The sequence below is a fragment of the Chelonia mydas genome, chromosome 14 (genome assembly GCF_015237465.2).
Source record: "Chelonia mydas isolate rCheMyd1 chromosome 14, rCheMyd1.pri.v2, whole genome shotgun sequence".
NCBI lineage: Eukaryota > Metazoa > Chordata > Testudines > Cheloniidae > Chelonia > Chelonia mydas.
This window is the reverse complement of record NC_051254.2, coordinates 16631440-16648052: the sequence shown is the minus strand read 5'-3', so window position 1 is coordinate 16648052 and position 16613 is coordinate 16631440. Positions and strand designations below refer to the sequence as shown.

The following is a 16613-nucleotide window of genomic DNA, read 5'->3' as shown; positions in this document are numbered from 1 at the left end:
GCTGGAGTGGATGAGTGGAATGGGAAGGGGGAGCAGGGCAGCTGGGATGGGGGGAGGGGAGCAGGGCAGCTGGGGTGGTGGAGCGGGATGGGATGGGGGAGGGGAGCAGGGCAGCTGGGGTGGTGGAGCGGGATGGGATGGGGGAGGGGAGCAGGGCAGCTGGGGTGGTGGAGCGGGATGGGAGGGGGGAGCAGGGCAGCTGGGTTGGAGGAGCGGGATGGGATGGGGGAGCAGGGCAGCTGGGTTGGAGGAGCGGGATGGGATGAGAGGAGTGGGGCAAGGCAGCAGATTTACAAACCAAGTGGTTACGCTAAGATTTCCCCTGCTCCCAGCGTCTCTGTAGAACAGCCATCTCATCCTGTGCCTGAGGGGAGCGGGGGAGGTTGGGCAAACCGCCTCTGAGGGTAAAGGGTGATCTCTGACAAGAGGCTCAGGTCAGGCTGGAAATGCTGGGCACTGGTTGCTCTACGAACTTCTTTGCCACATAGACAGAGAGATTAGCCAGAGGGGCATGTATGGGCATGGCTGGGTAGAGATCATCCTACAGCCCAGGCCTTGATTAAAATGCCTGCTGTGTAACCAGAGAATTAAATACCTTTCAACTAAAGCCCCTCCTCCCCGGGGAGTCAGAGCCCATGGGGCAGGAGGGGACTGTTAGGAAATGCTGCAATCAACATCTTGTGACATTTTCCTGAATAAAAGGTCCCAGTGTCTGTGCAATGATTAACTCAAACCACAAGGCTCTCAAACAACATGCTCCATTGTTGCTGCCGACTGGCTGCTGGGAATTGTTTCCTTTCCTACCCCACACCCACCCTCTGCACCTCTCCAGCCGCCAGCAGCAGGACTGCCTCAATGGTGAGGTGACGACGGAGGCATTTGGGGGCTGTGTGGGCAGCACCAGCTGTGAAGAGTTGTGCCTGAAAGGGACAGGGCAGGGTTGCTTCTGTCTCAGCACCCCTAGTAGGGCAATGAGAGCAGAGAGCTCCATACGCCCCAACCGCAAAGAGCCATGACTCCGATGGTAACCTTTACACTGCTCCCAAGCCAGCCAGACACACCCAGGGAGGGCCGGGGAGCCGGTGGAAGTCAGGGCTGCTGAGCTCTGAGCCTGGCCCAGCTTAGACGTTGTAGACACCTGCACCTCTGCTCTTGCAATATGAGGCTGGTGCTGACTAGCCTCTTTCTTGCCTGGATCTGCAGCCATTGTTTCCACCTTGCATCTGCTCAACGACTCTGCCAACAGCTGGCTGTTTGACAAACCCAGGTTCCCTGAAGGCTGCGTCCGCTGCGCCGTGGTCGGGAATGGAGGGATTCTCAATGGATCCCGGCAAGGCAAGGAGATAGATGCCCATGACTTTGTTTTCAGGTACGGAGAGCTCAGCAGCCCACACATCCTGGGAGCTGTAGTTTGAGGGAACCAGGGGCACTTACCTTTGACAGGGACCGGGTCATTGGGGCTGTTTTGCTCCTTAACTAGCAGAGGATCCTGCTTAAAGATCTTGTGTATTAACAGTGTGCAGGTCTAATGGGGTCCTAGGGCATTCTTAGTAGAGCAACTCCGGCTGTACATTTCATGCCCTCTTGCAGCCATGGCTATTACTGCTGCCCATTGTGGGCAATGCTGCTTGATAGCTTGTCGTGGCCCCGATGCTCCAACAGATTATTTGACATTAACAGAGACCATATGGCAAATCCCTATCTCACAGTTCCCCTTTCAGGCTGCTTTGGTCTTTCCTGGATGCCCCATTGTAAGGCACGTTCCAGTCACTTTGTACCAGCACAGCCTCATCCTGTGGGATTATCTGCCCCCAGGGTAGGATTTGTGCAATTAGGAGGAAGGTGTAACCGCTGTCGGTGCTTCCAAGACTGCGCCTGCACTTCGGCCAGAGGGAAGACATCAGTATAGCACTCTGCACACCAGTGAGGGGAGAGGAAATGTACACCAAGGACACCAGAGCAAATCCCTGGTGCTGTAAAGGGGCTGTGAGATATTTATTGCCCAAGCAAGAGAGACCTCAGTTTGTAGCATCCCATCTGAGTGACGCTCCCGTCTCTCCTCATACAATAACTGCATGGTACCCAGCATGGCTACCTCAGAAGGATGAGGGATGAGTCACCCCTGCTGGGAACTTGAACCAGGACTCTAGGTCTTTCAAACTGCATGTGTGGCCCTCTGTGCCATCCCTGTGTAATAAGGTGTGAGGGACTTTAGGTAACAACTCTACAGCCGTAAACTGGCACACAACCCCAATTAGTAGCAGCATCGATGGGGGAGAATCATACTTAGCGCTCTGTGGTGAAAGACCAGTCCTTAATCAGAGCCTTGGTCTTCTCCCTTCTCCACCCACAGGCTAAATGGGGCTGTGATCAAAGGCTTTGAAGATGACGTCGGGACCAAGATATCCTTCTATGGTTTCACGGTGAACACAATGAAGAATTCCCTGATCGCCTACGGAGAGTATGGCTTCACCCAGATACCCAAGTCCAAGGTAAGCCATCAGGACTGGGGGGTGTTGTGCAAATATTTGATTGGACCTGGAGAGTCATGCAGGCCATGGCAACACACGCTGAGGGATGGAGCTTTGCTGACCACCTTGGCCTTGCTGACCACTGACACATACCACCTTAGAACCCGCATAAAGTGCAGGAGACCCTGAGACCATCAATCCGTGACTCTTCCTGTGAGGTCTCCCTGGTTCCTTTCAGCTCCACCAGAAACCTCCTCCATATTTGAGAAGCGCTGGGTGTCCATGGCTCCCCACACTCAATCTTACCGCCAAAGAACATGTGTATGTTTAGTTGCTCTGCGTTTGTGAATGAGGCTCTTGCATCTAAGTGGGGCTGAGGGTGTGACAGGATGTCACGTTGTAGCGCCTGCTACACCAAAGCATTGTATGTATTTTGTGCCTCCCGCCCCGCTGCAGGACCTGCGGTATATTTTCATCCCCTCGGACATACGCGATTACGTCATGCTGAAGTCAGCCATACTGGGCAGCCGTGTCCAAGAGGGGTACGACAGAGGCGATGAGTAAGTAATGCTTCCAACCTGCTTTCTGCCCACCCTGAGCCATCTCAGGCATAATGCTACTGGGCAATGGATGTCCTCCAGCTGCAGGGTGGATACAGCATAGACAGCATTAGTGCATACTGCCTTCTGCAAAGGTGTCTCAGCCCTCTCTAAGGTACTTATGTGGCCCACATTACAATAGTATCTGAGTGCCTCACTGTCTATATGTATTCATCCTCATGACACCCTTTTGAGAGAAGGGCCATTATACAGATTAGAGTACAGAGACTTGACTAAGGTCCCACGGGAAGGCTGTGGCAGAGCAGGGACATAGGTCTCCCACATCCCAGGCTCGTGCCCTAAACACTGGACCATCTTTCCTCTCTCTGCTCTGTCTTCAGGCCTCAGCAGCACCTCATTTTCACAACCCTGATTGAAGCAGCTCTGAAAGTATCGCCCAGACTTCCCCAACGCCCAACCCAGAAGTAGTTTAATACAGAAAATCTCTGCACACAAATTATTCTCCTCCCTTCTATTAATGACAATCATTTTTCACAAGCACCCTTCATTTGTAAGCAAAGTTAGAGGGGAGCAGAATCAAAACAAGGCTTACAATGTACATCTGGCTGCAACCTTAAGTCCATAATAAAAATGAAAGCTCTTCAGTGTCTCTCTGAGTTTCTGCCTCAGAAGAAAAGTGTTAACTCTGTGCTCCAGGGAGTTGTATTTTTTTTCTTTGTTTAATATTTTCTCTGTCTGATACCTCTGCTGCTGACAACCGGCCCACTGGTCAGTCTAAATATTCAGATTCTTTTCAGGTTGTAATATAAACACTGAGCTGTCTAAATACTGACTTGAAATGAAACTATTCCTTTTGATCTTCCCGACACAGCCCGCGGACATATTTTGGACCAGAGACATCTGCAAAAAAGTTCAAGCTGCTGCACCCAGATTTCATACATTATCTAACAGTGAGGTAAGAAAAACCAGGCGCCACCTTTGAGGAAAACATTGTCTCAAAACACTCCAGCTCATTCGGCAAATAGCTCTGGAACTGCCCCAGTTCTGTTCACTGCAGCCTGCCCCACAATCAAACTCCTCCAACCTCAATCCCACCTGTTCACTGCAGTCTTCCCCCATCACTGAAATGCAGTCCAGTCCCACTCAGTGCATTACATCCCCGTCACTGGAGCCCAACCCACTGTGATCCATCTTGGATTTATGCCCACGTGATCCTATTCATTGCAAGCCAATCCAGTTTCTTGCAGGCCACTGTGTTTCCATTCACTGCCATGTAGTCTCATCCTTTCCTCGGCAACCCATCTTGTTCACTGGGATTCAGTGCAGCCCATCTCTCTCTATTTCACTGATCTCACCTATTATAATCCCTCTTGGTTTACAGATTTCTGAGATCTGAAATAATAAATACTCAGTATGGGTATCTGTACATGCCCAGTACTGGTGCCCTCATGCTACTGACAGCTCTACATACCTGTGACCAGGTAAGAGTCTTCAGGGCTACCTTTTTTCAGCGCCTAGTACTCTGCTGGTCAGCATGAATAAAGGCTGATGGAATGAGTGTGGGGAGGAGTTAAAGCATGTCCCTGGCTTGGTTCTTAACCCTTCTGTTGTAGGACCCAGAAATATTTGGGTAGTGCTCACATGAGCCCCAACCTAGTATGAATTATTTCACTGATGGTGCCTGCTCCAGTGTGCCACATGGCTTCCAGGATGTACCATTTAGGACATAGCACTGAGGATGTACCAGGTACATGGGGCAGCACTGTGCCCCACACAGCTACTCCAGCAATGTCTGACTGACCAGATAACTCCTTATCCGAAGCCCAGGGTCCGGTCTGCCTAGGACAGGCTGGGCACTGATCCCACCTCCCAACTGTTCTGTTACCCTTTTCCCCCTGTCTGCAGGTCAGTGCCTATGGATTTATCACGGACAATTACCGAAAGTTTTCAGACCACTACTACGAGCGGGAGAAGAAGCCTCTGGTGTTCTATGCCAACCATGACATGCTGCTGGAGGCGGAGCTGTGGAAGAGCCTGCACAGGACAGGCATCATGAAGCTGTATCAGCGGTGAGGCTGGGTGGCACGTCCCTTCTTGCTGTAACGAAAGTAGTCCTTCTCCTCTTCCCCAAGGGCTCCCTTCTCCCTGGCAGGGGCCGTCCAGAATTCATGGGTAAAGGTGGCAAACAGAGAGCTCACCCAAAGCCAGCCTTACAAGCTGGAGATTGCATGAATTGCAAGGCTGCCTTCTGAGAGCCGAGGGTGCTGCCTGGAGGATTCTGCTCAGATGTTGCTGAGATGGCAAAGCAAGTGTGGTGAGGTCTCTTTCCAGGGAACCTGCTGATTGGCTCAAGACAACAGACCCCAGACATGCCCCAGTTCCTCCCATCAAATATGAGACCTGTGGGGAGCAACTTCTGACACTAGGAAATGAAAAGACATTTCAGCAGCAATAAGCCCGAATGTTCAATGCGTGTCTCCCAAAGGGGTGTGATGGCCCTAAGAAGATGATCGCTCACCAGCAAATTCCAGCTTCTCATCGCCTTCAAGTGTTACATGCTGAGCACAGAGCTTGGATGTGAAAAATACCCCGCCTGCCGTTTCCACCATTCCATCACAAGGGTCTGCCACAACCCTGAAAAGCCTAATTTGTTCTGTGTTCAAACTCATTCACGATGGGACGCATTACAGCCACAATCCTATAGCTGAAGAGACGTGGATGGAGCTTGTTGATATTGCTCCTCAATAGATGGGGGGGGAGGTGAAGAGCATTGGGGCACGGCAGCCATAACTGTCTGAAGGCCCATGGAGCCACCACATGCACATACATTCCACTTTCCAGACAGAGCTCCCATCGCTAGCAGAATACAGCAGAGGCTGATTGCCCTCTCCCACCTGTGCTTCAGCCACACTCCTTGGGTTTTCACTCCACATTGTGATGTCAACAGAGGGTCTCAAACAGATGGAAGTGGGGTTGCCACAGCTTAATTAGGCCCCTGCAGCAATCTGGGGGCAGGCAGACCTGATCGGATGGGACCCTGTGCATTTTTTGCATTGCAAACCTAGGGGGCCTGTGTACATTCAGAGGAAGGCCCCCAGCCCTGGTACAGATGGATGGAACCCACCACTCCATTACTTAAAACTAAATCCTCATCAACCTAAATAAAAAACCCAACTAGCCTGCAGTGAGGAGGGAAAGTTCTTTACCCTGAAGCTACATTTTGTAAGTTAATTACATGTAACTAGAAAGAGTAGATCAGCAACAGGTTGGTTTTGTTCTACAGGGAGGTTGCAATGACTAGTGATAGATGGATGCTAAAGCACAGTGGAGGAGTGTAATTTGAAACATTTTCCCACTTTGTATAATTGCATAAATGTTGAATGATCTTTTATGTTTTCTTTTGTTTTCGCTTGGGGTGAGGGAAGGGGGTAGAATATGACTGGCAGAGGCTGGCACAGAAAGCAGAGCAGCAATACAGTGTGAATGGACAGCAGAGGATCGCAGGGTTTAGAGGGAGGGGTCTGACCTGGGAGTACTGCTGCAGTGAATTTCTATATGGGAGGGGAGGATGAATAGTTCTGAACTCTGTGAGTGACAAGTGCTGGCAAGGGCTGAGGGAAGTGATCCGAACACATACAGCCAGGGGCTCAGCACTAACTTGCTTTGCTCTGAGCCTAAGAATTAACATTTAAAAATAGTTTAGTCCTGGTTTGGCCGAGTCATCCTTGTAGAACAGCATTCAGCACTGCAGACTGTAAAGGAGAACAGCTAGGGTACAAGACTAGGTGTCAGGATACCCAGAAACTCAACCTAGCTGTGCCACTGGGTCTGGTCTCAGGTTTGATTTTCTGTATTGTAAAATACAGAAAATAGCAGTGTTCACACTGACTCATTCCATACCTGTAAAGCACATATGTTATAGCTCAGTGGTTTGAGCATTGGCTTGCTAAACCCAGGGTTGTGAGTTCAATCCTTGAGGGGGCCAGTTAGGGATCTGGGGCAAAAACTGGGGATTGGTCCTGCTTTGAGCAGGGGGTTGGACTAGATGACCTCCTGAGGTCCCTTCCAACCCTGATATTCTATGGTTCTATGAACAGATGGGGGAACTGAGACAGATGTGAATTGTCCAAGTCCACATCAGCGCCCGCTGTGGATGATCTAGAACTTTAGCTCAGTTAGGGAACAGTTCTACTATACCCTACTGGTGCAAGCAGGTCTCAGCTAGTCATGGAAAGCAGTAACCATGTCTGAAAACTGTTCCAGCCATAAGCCCCAGTGTGGAGGGTCTTACATTCTCAAAACCCTGTAAAGTGCTGCATGGTACTTGCTTTTTCTATAGCCTAGTGATGTAGCCTCTTTTAGTAATGAGGGACTCGCCCTTCACCTTGCAGTCATATAGTATAGACTGGAGTCTGACATATCACAGGTGAAAGGGCTGTTTGGACTCACCTAACTTTGAGTTTAGAGCATCACCAAAACTCAGACACTGGATATTTTTGATTATTTATTTCTGAAAGATAAAACCTCCTTGGTCGACAGCTCTCTCTCTCCAGCCAGCCCTGCTGGGGGAAAAAAAACAGAACAGGATCTAGTCAGTAAAGAGAGAGACATTAACAAGCCCTTTTCTTCTGTACTGTCAAATCTATTGTAAAAAAAAATCAGAGTAGGGAAGGTGGCCAAGCGCCAAGGACACAAAAGAGACTTCCATCTTTATTTTACCAGGAATACAAAGATGATTGTTTGAGGAGGTTGGCAAGACTTAACTGAAATGATGGACAGGCCAGTTCTGACTGGCATGATAAAAGACCTACACTTTGACAGGAATAGCCTTGCATCTATTAACGTCACAGCTAGCCTCACTGGAGCCATGTTCCTGTCACTCCAAGCAATCATCCCTTTTCAGCACTCAAGTCTAAGACCCATTCCCGCCTTAACAGACACCATGGAGCTATGTCAAACTCAACAGCAAAGAGGAAACCTTGCAGTTGCCCACAGGTGACTTCACTAGCACATATCAGGTACCAAATGAGAACTAATGATCAACAAGGACTATATAGAGACAGACTGAGACCTTGCTTCAGATCATTCTCCCTCTTTTGCAGCAGCATCCTGAAGTTAGAGACTTATCAAAGTCAACTGACATGCAAAGTCTGCAAAAAACAGCTGCTACCTAGATACAGCAAATAAGATTTGCGTTGAACCAGTTCCTGAATCTCCACAAGTACTGAACATTGTTTACTTTTCTAAAATTTTCTATTTCTAGCCGCTCTCTTCTTTTTGTTTTACTTGCAACCTGGGAGCAGACAGCTCCAGTTTCTCTTACCCAATAAATTATGCCTTCTAATTAAACAAATGCTGACATTGTGCCAAAGTGTGACATTAAAAATCCACATGATGGAACAGAAAGTTTTGTACAGGAATTCACTGCAAATCTACCGCATATCAAACACCAAACACTTAAAACAAATCCACTGCTTTTCTACTATATTCCTCCCCATCCCATATACCAACCTCCAAGCCTACAGCAGTTCTGTTATCTTTGGATCCATTGTCCAATTCATTTCAGATCTGGGAACCATGCACGTGTTACAAGGACCTCCGGCAAAATCGATCACACATTCGAATCCTGTTGAAGTTTAGATTACAGTGAGTTGCTAGAAAGAACACAGTTAATTGTCAGTCATTTGGAAACTTTTTTTTTTTTTAAATCCAAGATCTCAGAGTGCTTAAAAAGGTCAGTATGATTTCTCCGCTTTCCTCATTGTGACATGGGCTACAGAAATTAAGTGACTTGACCACGGTCAAGCTGCAAGTCAGTAACAGAGCCAGAAATAGAATGCAAATCTTTGATTTGATATCCAGTCTCTTGCTGTAGCCTCGAGAGCAAGAAAATCCTCTTGCTCTCAACACTATTACTCTTATTGTTTTCATAAAAGAATCAAGGTGTTATTTGGGGATGGAGAAATAAAGTGTCACCAAAGGACAGTAGGGCTCTTGTGTTCCCTGCGGAGAAAGCAATGACTTTGCATCTTGCACTGAACAGGGCAGCGTATTGAGGAGAGCATTATGCAATGCACTTGAAACAAACACTATCCCAAATCTGGCTGCTGACTATCGTTTTGGGATAGGAAGTAATTATTGGCCCAAGTGTAGGAGGGAGGTAGAACACTGCTTTTGCTCTGACATGCTAGTGGTACAGCACATAGATAAACAAGTAGTTAAGGACTGATCCAAATCCTGGCTTCCAGGAGTACATTCCTCTGATGTCACATCAAATCATGATTTCACTGACACCATAGGAAGAGAGACACCACAGAAGGCACGATCCAGTTATTATAGCCATTGTTTTGCCTATAGGTCTCCCCACCTGTTAGAATTAGTTAAATCAGCATTTTGCCAACAGAACAAGCTTCAAAGCTCGTTTGGCCAGAAACAATGACAGTGTTATTGCAGGGTCAAGGTAACCAGCAAAAACCAGACTGTAGGTTAACAGAAGGTTGGTCACTCAAGTTAAGCACAAACGTGTCTCAAATTCTCCCACTAGCCAGGACAAGCAACATGAGTGTCTCTAAAAAATCCTTTGTCATACATGAAATCCACAACCAATTTTTTCTTTTTTTGCTAAAGATTTTACAGAACACACTAAACTGGGCAATGCCTATTTTTAAGGGTTCCATTTATCCATTATGTCAAAAAAGGGTGGTTCCTGGAAAATGTCACGGAGTGCATGTTCTATAGGATTTCACCAAGAACAAAGCTGTGATGGTTGCCCCATAGGATTCAGCACAGACACATGGGACACTCGAAGGACAGCCTATCCTTTATCTTGTCTTTCAGATTTTAATCTTCTACAAAGGTCACCAAGGTAAGAAAATAAACTGCCGTGGGAAAAGTTCAAAAGCCTCAGAATATTTGTTTTTCCCCTCACAGCTGAGTTTTCAGACAGGGATAACGTCACATCACTGGCTTATAGGCTTCAAGGGACAGAAAAGCAGACTGAAAACCTAGTTAGGATACACTTGAAGAGCTCTGCAGAGTGTTTCAGCCTTTCCCACTGCAGGTATAACCCAGATATGATCATTGAGATTAAGCAACTGGCAGGGAGGAGGAATGTGTGGAAAATTAGACTCAAAGTATGATCAACATCAAGTTGAGTTCTGCTCCTTTCGACAACACTTGGACCATCATTTCCTCAGCCCTTTGTTATTCAAAATGTCAGGTTATAGCCTGCTAAGAGACAGGATTCGATCTGCTCAGGAGGGCAACAGCTGAACACACTAAGGATCACCCACTACATTCCTATGCTTCCCTGGCAAGGAATAGGTTCAAGAAATCAGCACTCTGCACACCATGACCCACCCCTGCTGACCAGAAAGCCTTTGGATTTCTCACAAGGCACTGAGGCAAACATTTCTCTAGCAATTCCTTACCAGCTTGCAGTCAAAGTTACCAGCCCCTGGCTTGAGACAGGCACTTTCTTTAGTGCAGGTTCATTGGGTGGAAGACACATTGCATCCTGTGAATGCAAGTACAAGCCACATGTTAAAGATTCATCATAGTAGTCCTTAAAGTAAACTTTGATCCTCCAGTTTCATTAAAGCAGATGTGAAAGTGCTGAGCCTCAGAGAGTCAGAATTCCACAAAGGAAGGTTTCTTTTTCAGACAGGGATAACATATCATCATCAGCTCAGCGCTCAGGCTAGAGACCTGCCCAGCAGGAGGCCAAAGGACTTTCTTTTTGCAGCTGTTTACTTGTCACCCACTCAAGGGTAGGCATCCACACCCCAAGATTTCTCATAATAAATCCTTGCTTTCTGGGACACCAACTTAAAGTGTTACCTGTAGTTACGAAAATGAAAAAAGTCTACCACTTCCCCAACCCCCTCCCAATTTGGGCCCTTTGTACAATCAACATTGGGTGATTAGAGTCAGTTTCGCCTGCATGAGAGACAAGGCTGTAAAACCACCCACTGACAGGGACAAGAAGGGGACGGTCCATTACCTGAAGCTACTTTAACATTAATTTTTATTTACTACATTTCAAGCCAACAGCATCCTTCTTGGTTCAACCTTTTCAGTGCTCATGGCTGGATGCTAGTTTTGGGGCACCTCCACCAGACACATACAGAAATATGTGCTCTACAAACCAATGTCCTCCACACAACGTGTCGTCACATACAGTGCATGCAAGGTCATGCTGCACCAAGGACACCATTTTCTAGAGCAGGTCTGCTGTGGAGTGGACACGTTTGGGGGCCACCAGTTGGACCACCCTGCGCTACATTAAGAACATAAGAACGGCCCTACTGGGTCAGACCAAAGGTCCATCTACCCAGTATCCTGTCTTCCAGCAGTGGCCAGTGCCAGGTGCTCCAGTGGGACTGAACAGAGCAGGTAATCAAGTGATCCATCCCGTCGCCCATTCCCAGCTTCTGGCAATCGTTATGTGGAAATGTTGTAACCCCCCCGGACTCACACATACAGGAAGAATCCACCAGCACTTTCTGTAAGACATTTGAGGGCTTATTACATGAAATACACTTGGACATACGGAAAATAAACTATTAATACATCCTTTGGAGGTGCCTTTAGCTTTTATATTCCCTGTTGAGTCATCACTTGGTGATTCTGATCTATGCCTCCCCTCCAGCCAAAGAAAGCTTAAAAGGGCTTCAGTGTAAGTCTGGATCAATTCACAAACTAATTACTCTTTCACTAGCTCTATTCTTGTAACAAATATATTTGTGGGATGAGCTGCATCAAGTGTCTCCATCGCGGAGTGTTACCTAATCCCTTCATATTCCATTCTCCAACTCACCTTTTACGGTCACAACACCCAGCTGTCCAGCCTAGCACACTGACAGACTTAAATCCCCATTCACGGAACACTACCTTTCATCTTGTGGTCTTTGAAAGCAAAGGGGTTTGCACTCAAGAGTCTACCAAACCACAGCAGCAGCCATGACTGGTGGGAGGGAGAGACGGAATAATTACAATAATCAAGCTATTGAGCTTTTATATCTGCACTCATTAGCCATAGGGATCACAACATAGTCATCCAAAACCACTAAATAGAGCAGCCTTGCCTCCATTTCCCAACAACAATGAAAGGCACCTAGTTTTTTGACTGCAGAAGACAAATGCTAACATGCCTCACCATTGTGCAGATGAGCAGACAAACAAGGCTGATGAAAGGAATTTTCACCTCCTTCGTTAGAGACTCATGGGCAGTTAGTGGGAGGGATAATCTCATCCAAAAGCCTCATCCTTGATTTCCAAATAGAAAGAGGTGCGGCATCCTGGGAATTTAAGAACAGGGTCACAGGGTTAGGGTTAGTCACATATGATCAGACAAACTTTCATTTCTGGGTTTCTTTAAATCAACTTTGCAGTGCTGAGCCTCAGAATCACAATTCCACAAGTGAAAAGATCTTTTTCAGACAGGGATAACTTTGTATCATCACCTGCTCAGCTTTCAAAACAGTTAAGACCTATACCTGGAAAAGTCGGTGCATGCAAAGCCAAAGGTTCTGCTCTAACTGTATCTGTTCCTTTGATTACCATGCTCTCCACCCCATGTGACGAGGACACCTGGTGGCATCAGCAGTATGCACCTTCAATATTATTCATTTTCTATTTTCAGAGTAACAGCCGTGTTAGTCTGTATTCGCAAAAAGAAAAGGAGTACTTGTGGCACCTTAGAGACTAACCAATTTATTTGAGCATGAGCTTTCGTGAGCTACAGCTCACTTCACCGGATGCATACTGTGGAAATTGCAGAATATCATTATTATATACACAGACACCATGAAACAATACCTCCTCCCACCCCACTCTCCTGCTGGTAACAGCTTATCTAAAGTGATCATCGATAATCACTTTAGATAAGCTATTACCAGCAGGAGAGTGGGGTGGGAGGAGGTATTGTTTCATGGTGTCTGTGTATATAATAATGATATTCTGCAATTTCCACAGTATGCATCCGGTGAAGTGAGCTGTAGCTCACGAAAGCTCATGCTCAAATAAATTGGTTAGTCTCTAAGGTGCCACAAGTACTCCTTTTCTATTTTGGACATTTCAGTTGAAGGTTGTGTTGTGCAAAGGCAATGCAAGTTTAGCACGAAGGCTGTTTATTAGCCAAACTCATCACTCGCTCCAAAAACAAACCTTTCTTGTATCAGAGTATTGCTTTTGTAGTAGAATTCACACCAGAACTGCTTAGAGAAGCACTTCATGCTGATGGGAAAGTCAGCTTAAAAAGAAATCAATCACTTCTTTCTGAAGAAGTGTCACCATTACCAGAACCCCCTAAGATTAGCTGGAATGAAAAGAGTAAAGGCAAAGTTTATTTACAGTAGAACCTCAGCATACAAACACCTTGGGAATGGAGGCTGTTCATAACTCTGAAATGTTTGTAACTCTGAACACAACATGATTGTTCTTTTAAAAGTTTACAGTTGAACAAATTTAATACAGCTTTGACATTTTATGTTTAACACAGTACTGTACTGCACTGCATTTGCTTTTTTTGTCTTTGCTACTGCCTGATTGTGTCCTTCCAATTCCAAATGAGGTGTGTGACTGACTGTTCAGTTCGTAACTCCGGTGTTCATAACTGGGTTCGACTGTACCTTTTAAAAAGCTTACTTTGTCCATCATAGACACATGCAGCATATTGTGTCATTAGCTTTACTGTTAACCCAAATCAGTTAGGGCAATGGTTCAAACCTTACTGAAGCGAATGAAAAGATCCCTATAGACTTTAAAGAACTCTTCCAAAATCTCTTGGTTTTCCCTGTTTGTGCAGTTCTCCCACATAGCAGGAGAGAAACACACCATATACAATTACATGTTCATGTTTTGTATAACAGTAGTTAGCATGAGCAGTCAGCAGAATCTGGCATGACTTAGCTTTGTTATATTGACTGGATTTCCCACTGACTGTTCCCTGTTAAGGGAACCCAAAAGAGACCTTAAGAACACCATGCAATCCAAAAGCCTGTCCCTTCCACAACAGAAGTTGGTCCAATGAAAGGATATTACTTCACCTACCTTGACTTCCTGTTAAAGTGTCAAAGAAGTGCATAAAATGCTTAAGTTTGAGCAAAGAAGAAAACAGACTCAGTCTCTGTTCCTTGGGAAAACCATTCCCTTTAGAAGTGAAAATTCTCAGACACTTCCCATGAGCTACCAAGACCAGAAGTGCTTTTCAGTTTACAGACAAAAGGAAATGATTTCAGCAACAAAAGCAGGATTCAAGCTCTCCCTTCAAAGTATGCAATAATATACAGGAGTTATTGGAACAGAGTATCTGAATAGGTGGTGTCCCTTTAAATCACAAACCTTAACATTCATGTGACATATACGCACCCCAGACACATTTAGCAGAGGCCATTAGCAATGCCCAGTGGGTAGAATCAGGAACCATTATGAGTGCATATTATACAGAGAACCCTACAGTAGTTTAAGGCAGTGGTTCTCAACTAGGGGGCCATGAGCAGGTTTTAGGGGGTCCGTCAAGCATGGCTGGTGTTAGACTCCCTATCGCCCAGGGCAGAAAGCCAAAGCCCCCATCCCAGCACAAAACTGCAGCCGGGGGCCCTGAGCTGAAGTCAAAGCCTGAGCAACTTATCAGTGCTCCCTGTGGCATGCCGCCCTTGCTTTTATATGTAGAAACACAGTTGCTGTGGCACAGGTGGGCCATGGAGTTTTTATAGCATGTTGGGGGGGGGCCTCAGAAAGAAAAAGGTTGAGAAACCCTGTTTTAAGAGACAACTCAACGGCCCAGCAAGTCACTGTGACCTAGCAGGGGTGGGTTTTAAACCTGAATTACAGGGAGACTGTGTGAGCCTCAGCCCAGGCTCTTGAAAGCAGCTTTCTGGAGGCAGGGAAGGGGGAGCTGCCAGCTTTCCCCTGCGCCTGCACTGTCATTTAAGCTGCACGCTTACCAGGATCAGCAGGGTGCTGCTGGCCTCTCCGGCTGGAGCTGGGCTTTCCTCCCTCGTGCATGATTTTGGCAGGGACCTGCAATAGGAGAAACCAGGGGGGTTAACTGGGGCATCTTATCACCAGCCCAGAGCCAACAGTCAGTTGGCGCTGTTCCCTCTGAAGCTACTGGCCCAGCACGTTCCCCATACCCAGCTGGGCCAGTGGCTTCAGAGGGAACAGAGCCAACTGACACAGGGGCACCCGGGCCCTAGTCACTCCACCATCGGGGGCGGGAAGAGAACAAGCTAAAGCAGCCATGGGACTTGCGGCCAAGCATCCTCTGCACAGGCTGATGGGGAGGGGGGCAGCCCTTACACCACCAAAGCGACACGCTAACCGGGCACCAACCCAATTGATACATGGCCGGGACGAGGCACAATCGCCACCCGCTCACATATCACGAGACCGTATCTGCCTACAAGACACCGTTACCGAGGATGGCATCGGATCCTGCCACACTCCGAATCTACTCACCACCAGCACAGCCACCACCCAGGCCGGCAACGAGCGGAACAGACCGCAATAGCCGAAAGTGTCCCGCCCTATCCAGGGCAAGTCTCGTTTCACCTCTCGCGAGGCTGAGAGGGGGTTGTGGGAAATGTAGTTGTTTCGTCTGGCCCCTCGGAGGTTTCTTTGGAGGGAGGCTGAGTCTTGGGGGCGGGAGGGAAGGAATGGCGGTGTTTTCTTCATACAGCGCGCTTGGGTCTCCCGGGTGTTTTATATGCTGCTGATCCCTGGGGCAAGCTGCTAACTTTGTTAACAATGAGCTTGCATGATGGGAAGGCCAAATTCTGCCCAGGATTGCCCCGGCCTGGGCAGTCAGAAGCAATGGGGATACAAATCAGAGCAGAATTTTGTTAATTTCTTTCTCCGACTCCTGTCTTGGTGCTTTCTTCCGTGCTAAATGCCCTACCTAGCAGAGTTCACAAAGCTGCCTCCATATCTCCATTCGAGCCCTTTCTAAAATTATTATTATTCCTCTTTGTACACCCACAGTGCCAGAGGGAACAGGCGCCACTGGACTAGGCATTGTACAAACACATAATAAAAGTCTGTGTTGCAAAGATCTTGCACTTTATGTATATATGATGAAAGACAAACAGGTGGCTACAACAAATAGATGGGGAAACTTAAGGCATCAGTGATATGATATTCATTAGTGTCATAAAGAGTGATCACATCATGCTTGCTGCCTAGCCATTGTCAAGTGTTTTGTAGGTACTAGAGCGGAGGTGAGTTTTAAGACAACATTTGAAGGACAGTGTAGTGACTTTGTGGTTTTATTATGGAGAGCTCCTTCCATGGTGGCAAGTACACTGGTGCTTGTTGGAAATTTGACTAATGGGCATTAAAGGTTGGCATCAGTGGTGGAGCACTGTACCATATACAAGATGATAGCTAAGGTGAGACTAAATGATGAAAGACCCAAAGCCTCATCCCTTTTGTAAAGGAGCTAATAACATAAATAAATAATTCTCTGTTACGCCCTTCTGTAAATTCCCCACTACAACTTGTCTTCTCTACACGTTTGTGACAAGGATTGTCTTATTTTGGATTTAGAACAGAGCCAGGCTTCCTGTTGGCACTTAACAAA

The 16613-nt window shown here is 47.0% G+C and overlaps 1 protein-coding gene, 1 long non-coding RNA gene and 2 other non-coding genes across 5 annotated transcripts in view; 1 reads left to right on the top strand and 3 right to left on the bottom strand.

Annotated features, from left to right (window-relative positions):
• The window catches only part of ST6GALNAC2 (ST6 N-acetylgalactosaminide alpha-2,6-sialyltransferase 2), a 28386-nt gene extending 22784 nt beyond the window's left edge, over positions 1-5602 (top strand). Inside the window, exons 6-11 of the mRNA XM_043528360.1 lie at positions 1204-1369; positions 2354-2492; positions 2928-3031; positions 3903-3986; positions 4413-4512; positions 4937-5602. Coding sequence (XP_043384295.1) covers positions 1204-1369; positions 2354-2492; positions 2928-3031; positions 3903-3986; positions 4413-4512; positions 4937-5104 — 761 coding nt within the window. The 3' untranslated portion in view covers positions 5105-5602. The remainder of the gene's footprint in view (positions 1-1203; positions 1370-2353; positions 2493-2927; positions 3032-3902; positions 3987-4412; positions 4513-4936) is intronic.
• A 1920-nt stretch (positions 5603-7522) lies between these two features.
• Positions 7523-15590, bottom strand: LOC114022556. 2 transcript variants are annotated; one of them, XR_006285786.1, is made up of 6 exons: positions 15494-15590; positions 14980-15055; positions 12189-12330; positions 10462-10547; positions 8543-8657; positions 7523-7590 (listed from the first exon to the last, which is right to left on the bottom strand). It is a non-coding gene; the product is annotated as an uncharacterized LOC114022556 (long non-coding RNA). The 2 variants fall into 2 exon arrangements; XR_003566613.3 differs by having other exon boundaries at positions 7523-7593; positions 15494-15588.
• On the bottom strand, positions 10646-10722 carry LOC114022568. Its single transcript, XR_003566630.1, has one exon. It is a non-coding gene; the product is annotated as a small nucleolar RNA R38 (small nucleolar RNA).
• LOC114022569 lies at positions 12426-12503 on the bottom strand. The gene has a single exon (XR_003566631.1). It is a non-coding gene; the product is annotated as a small nucleolar RNA R38 (small nucleolar RNA).
• Positions 15591-16613: the final 1023 nt, after the last annotated feature.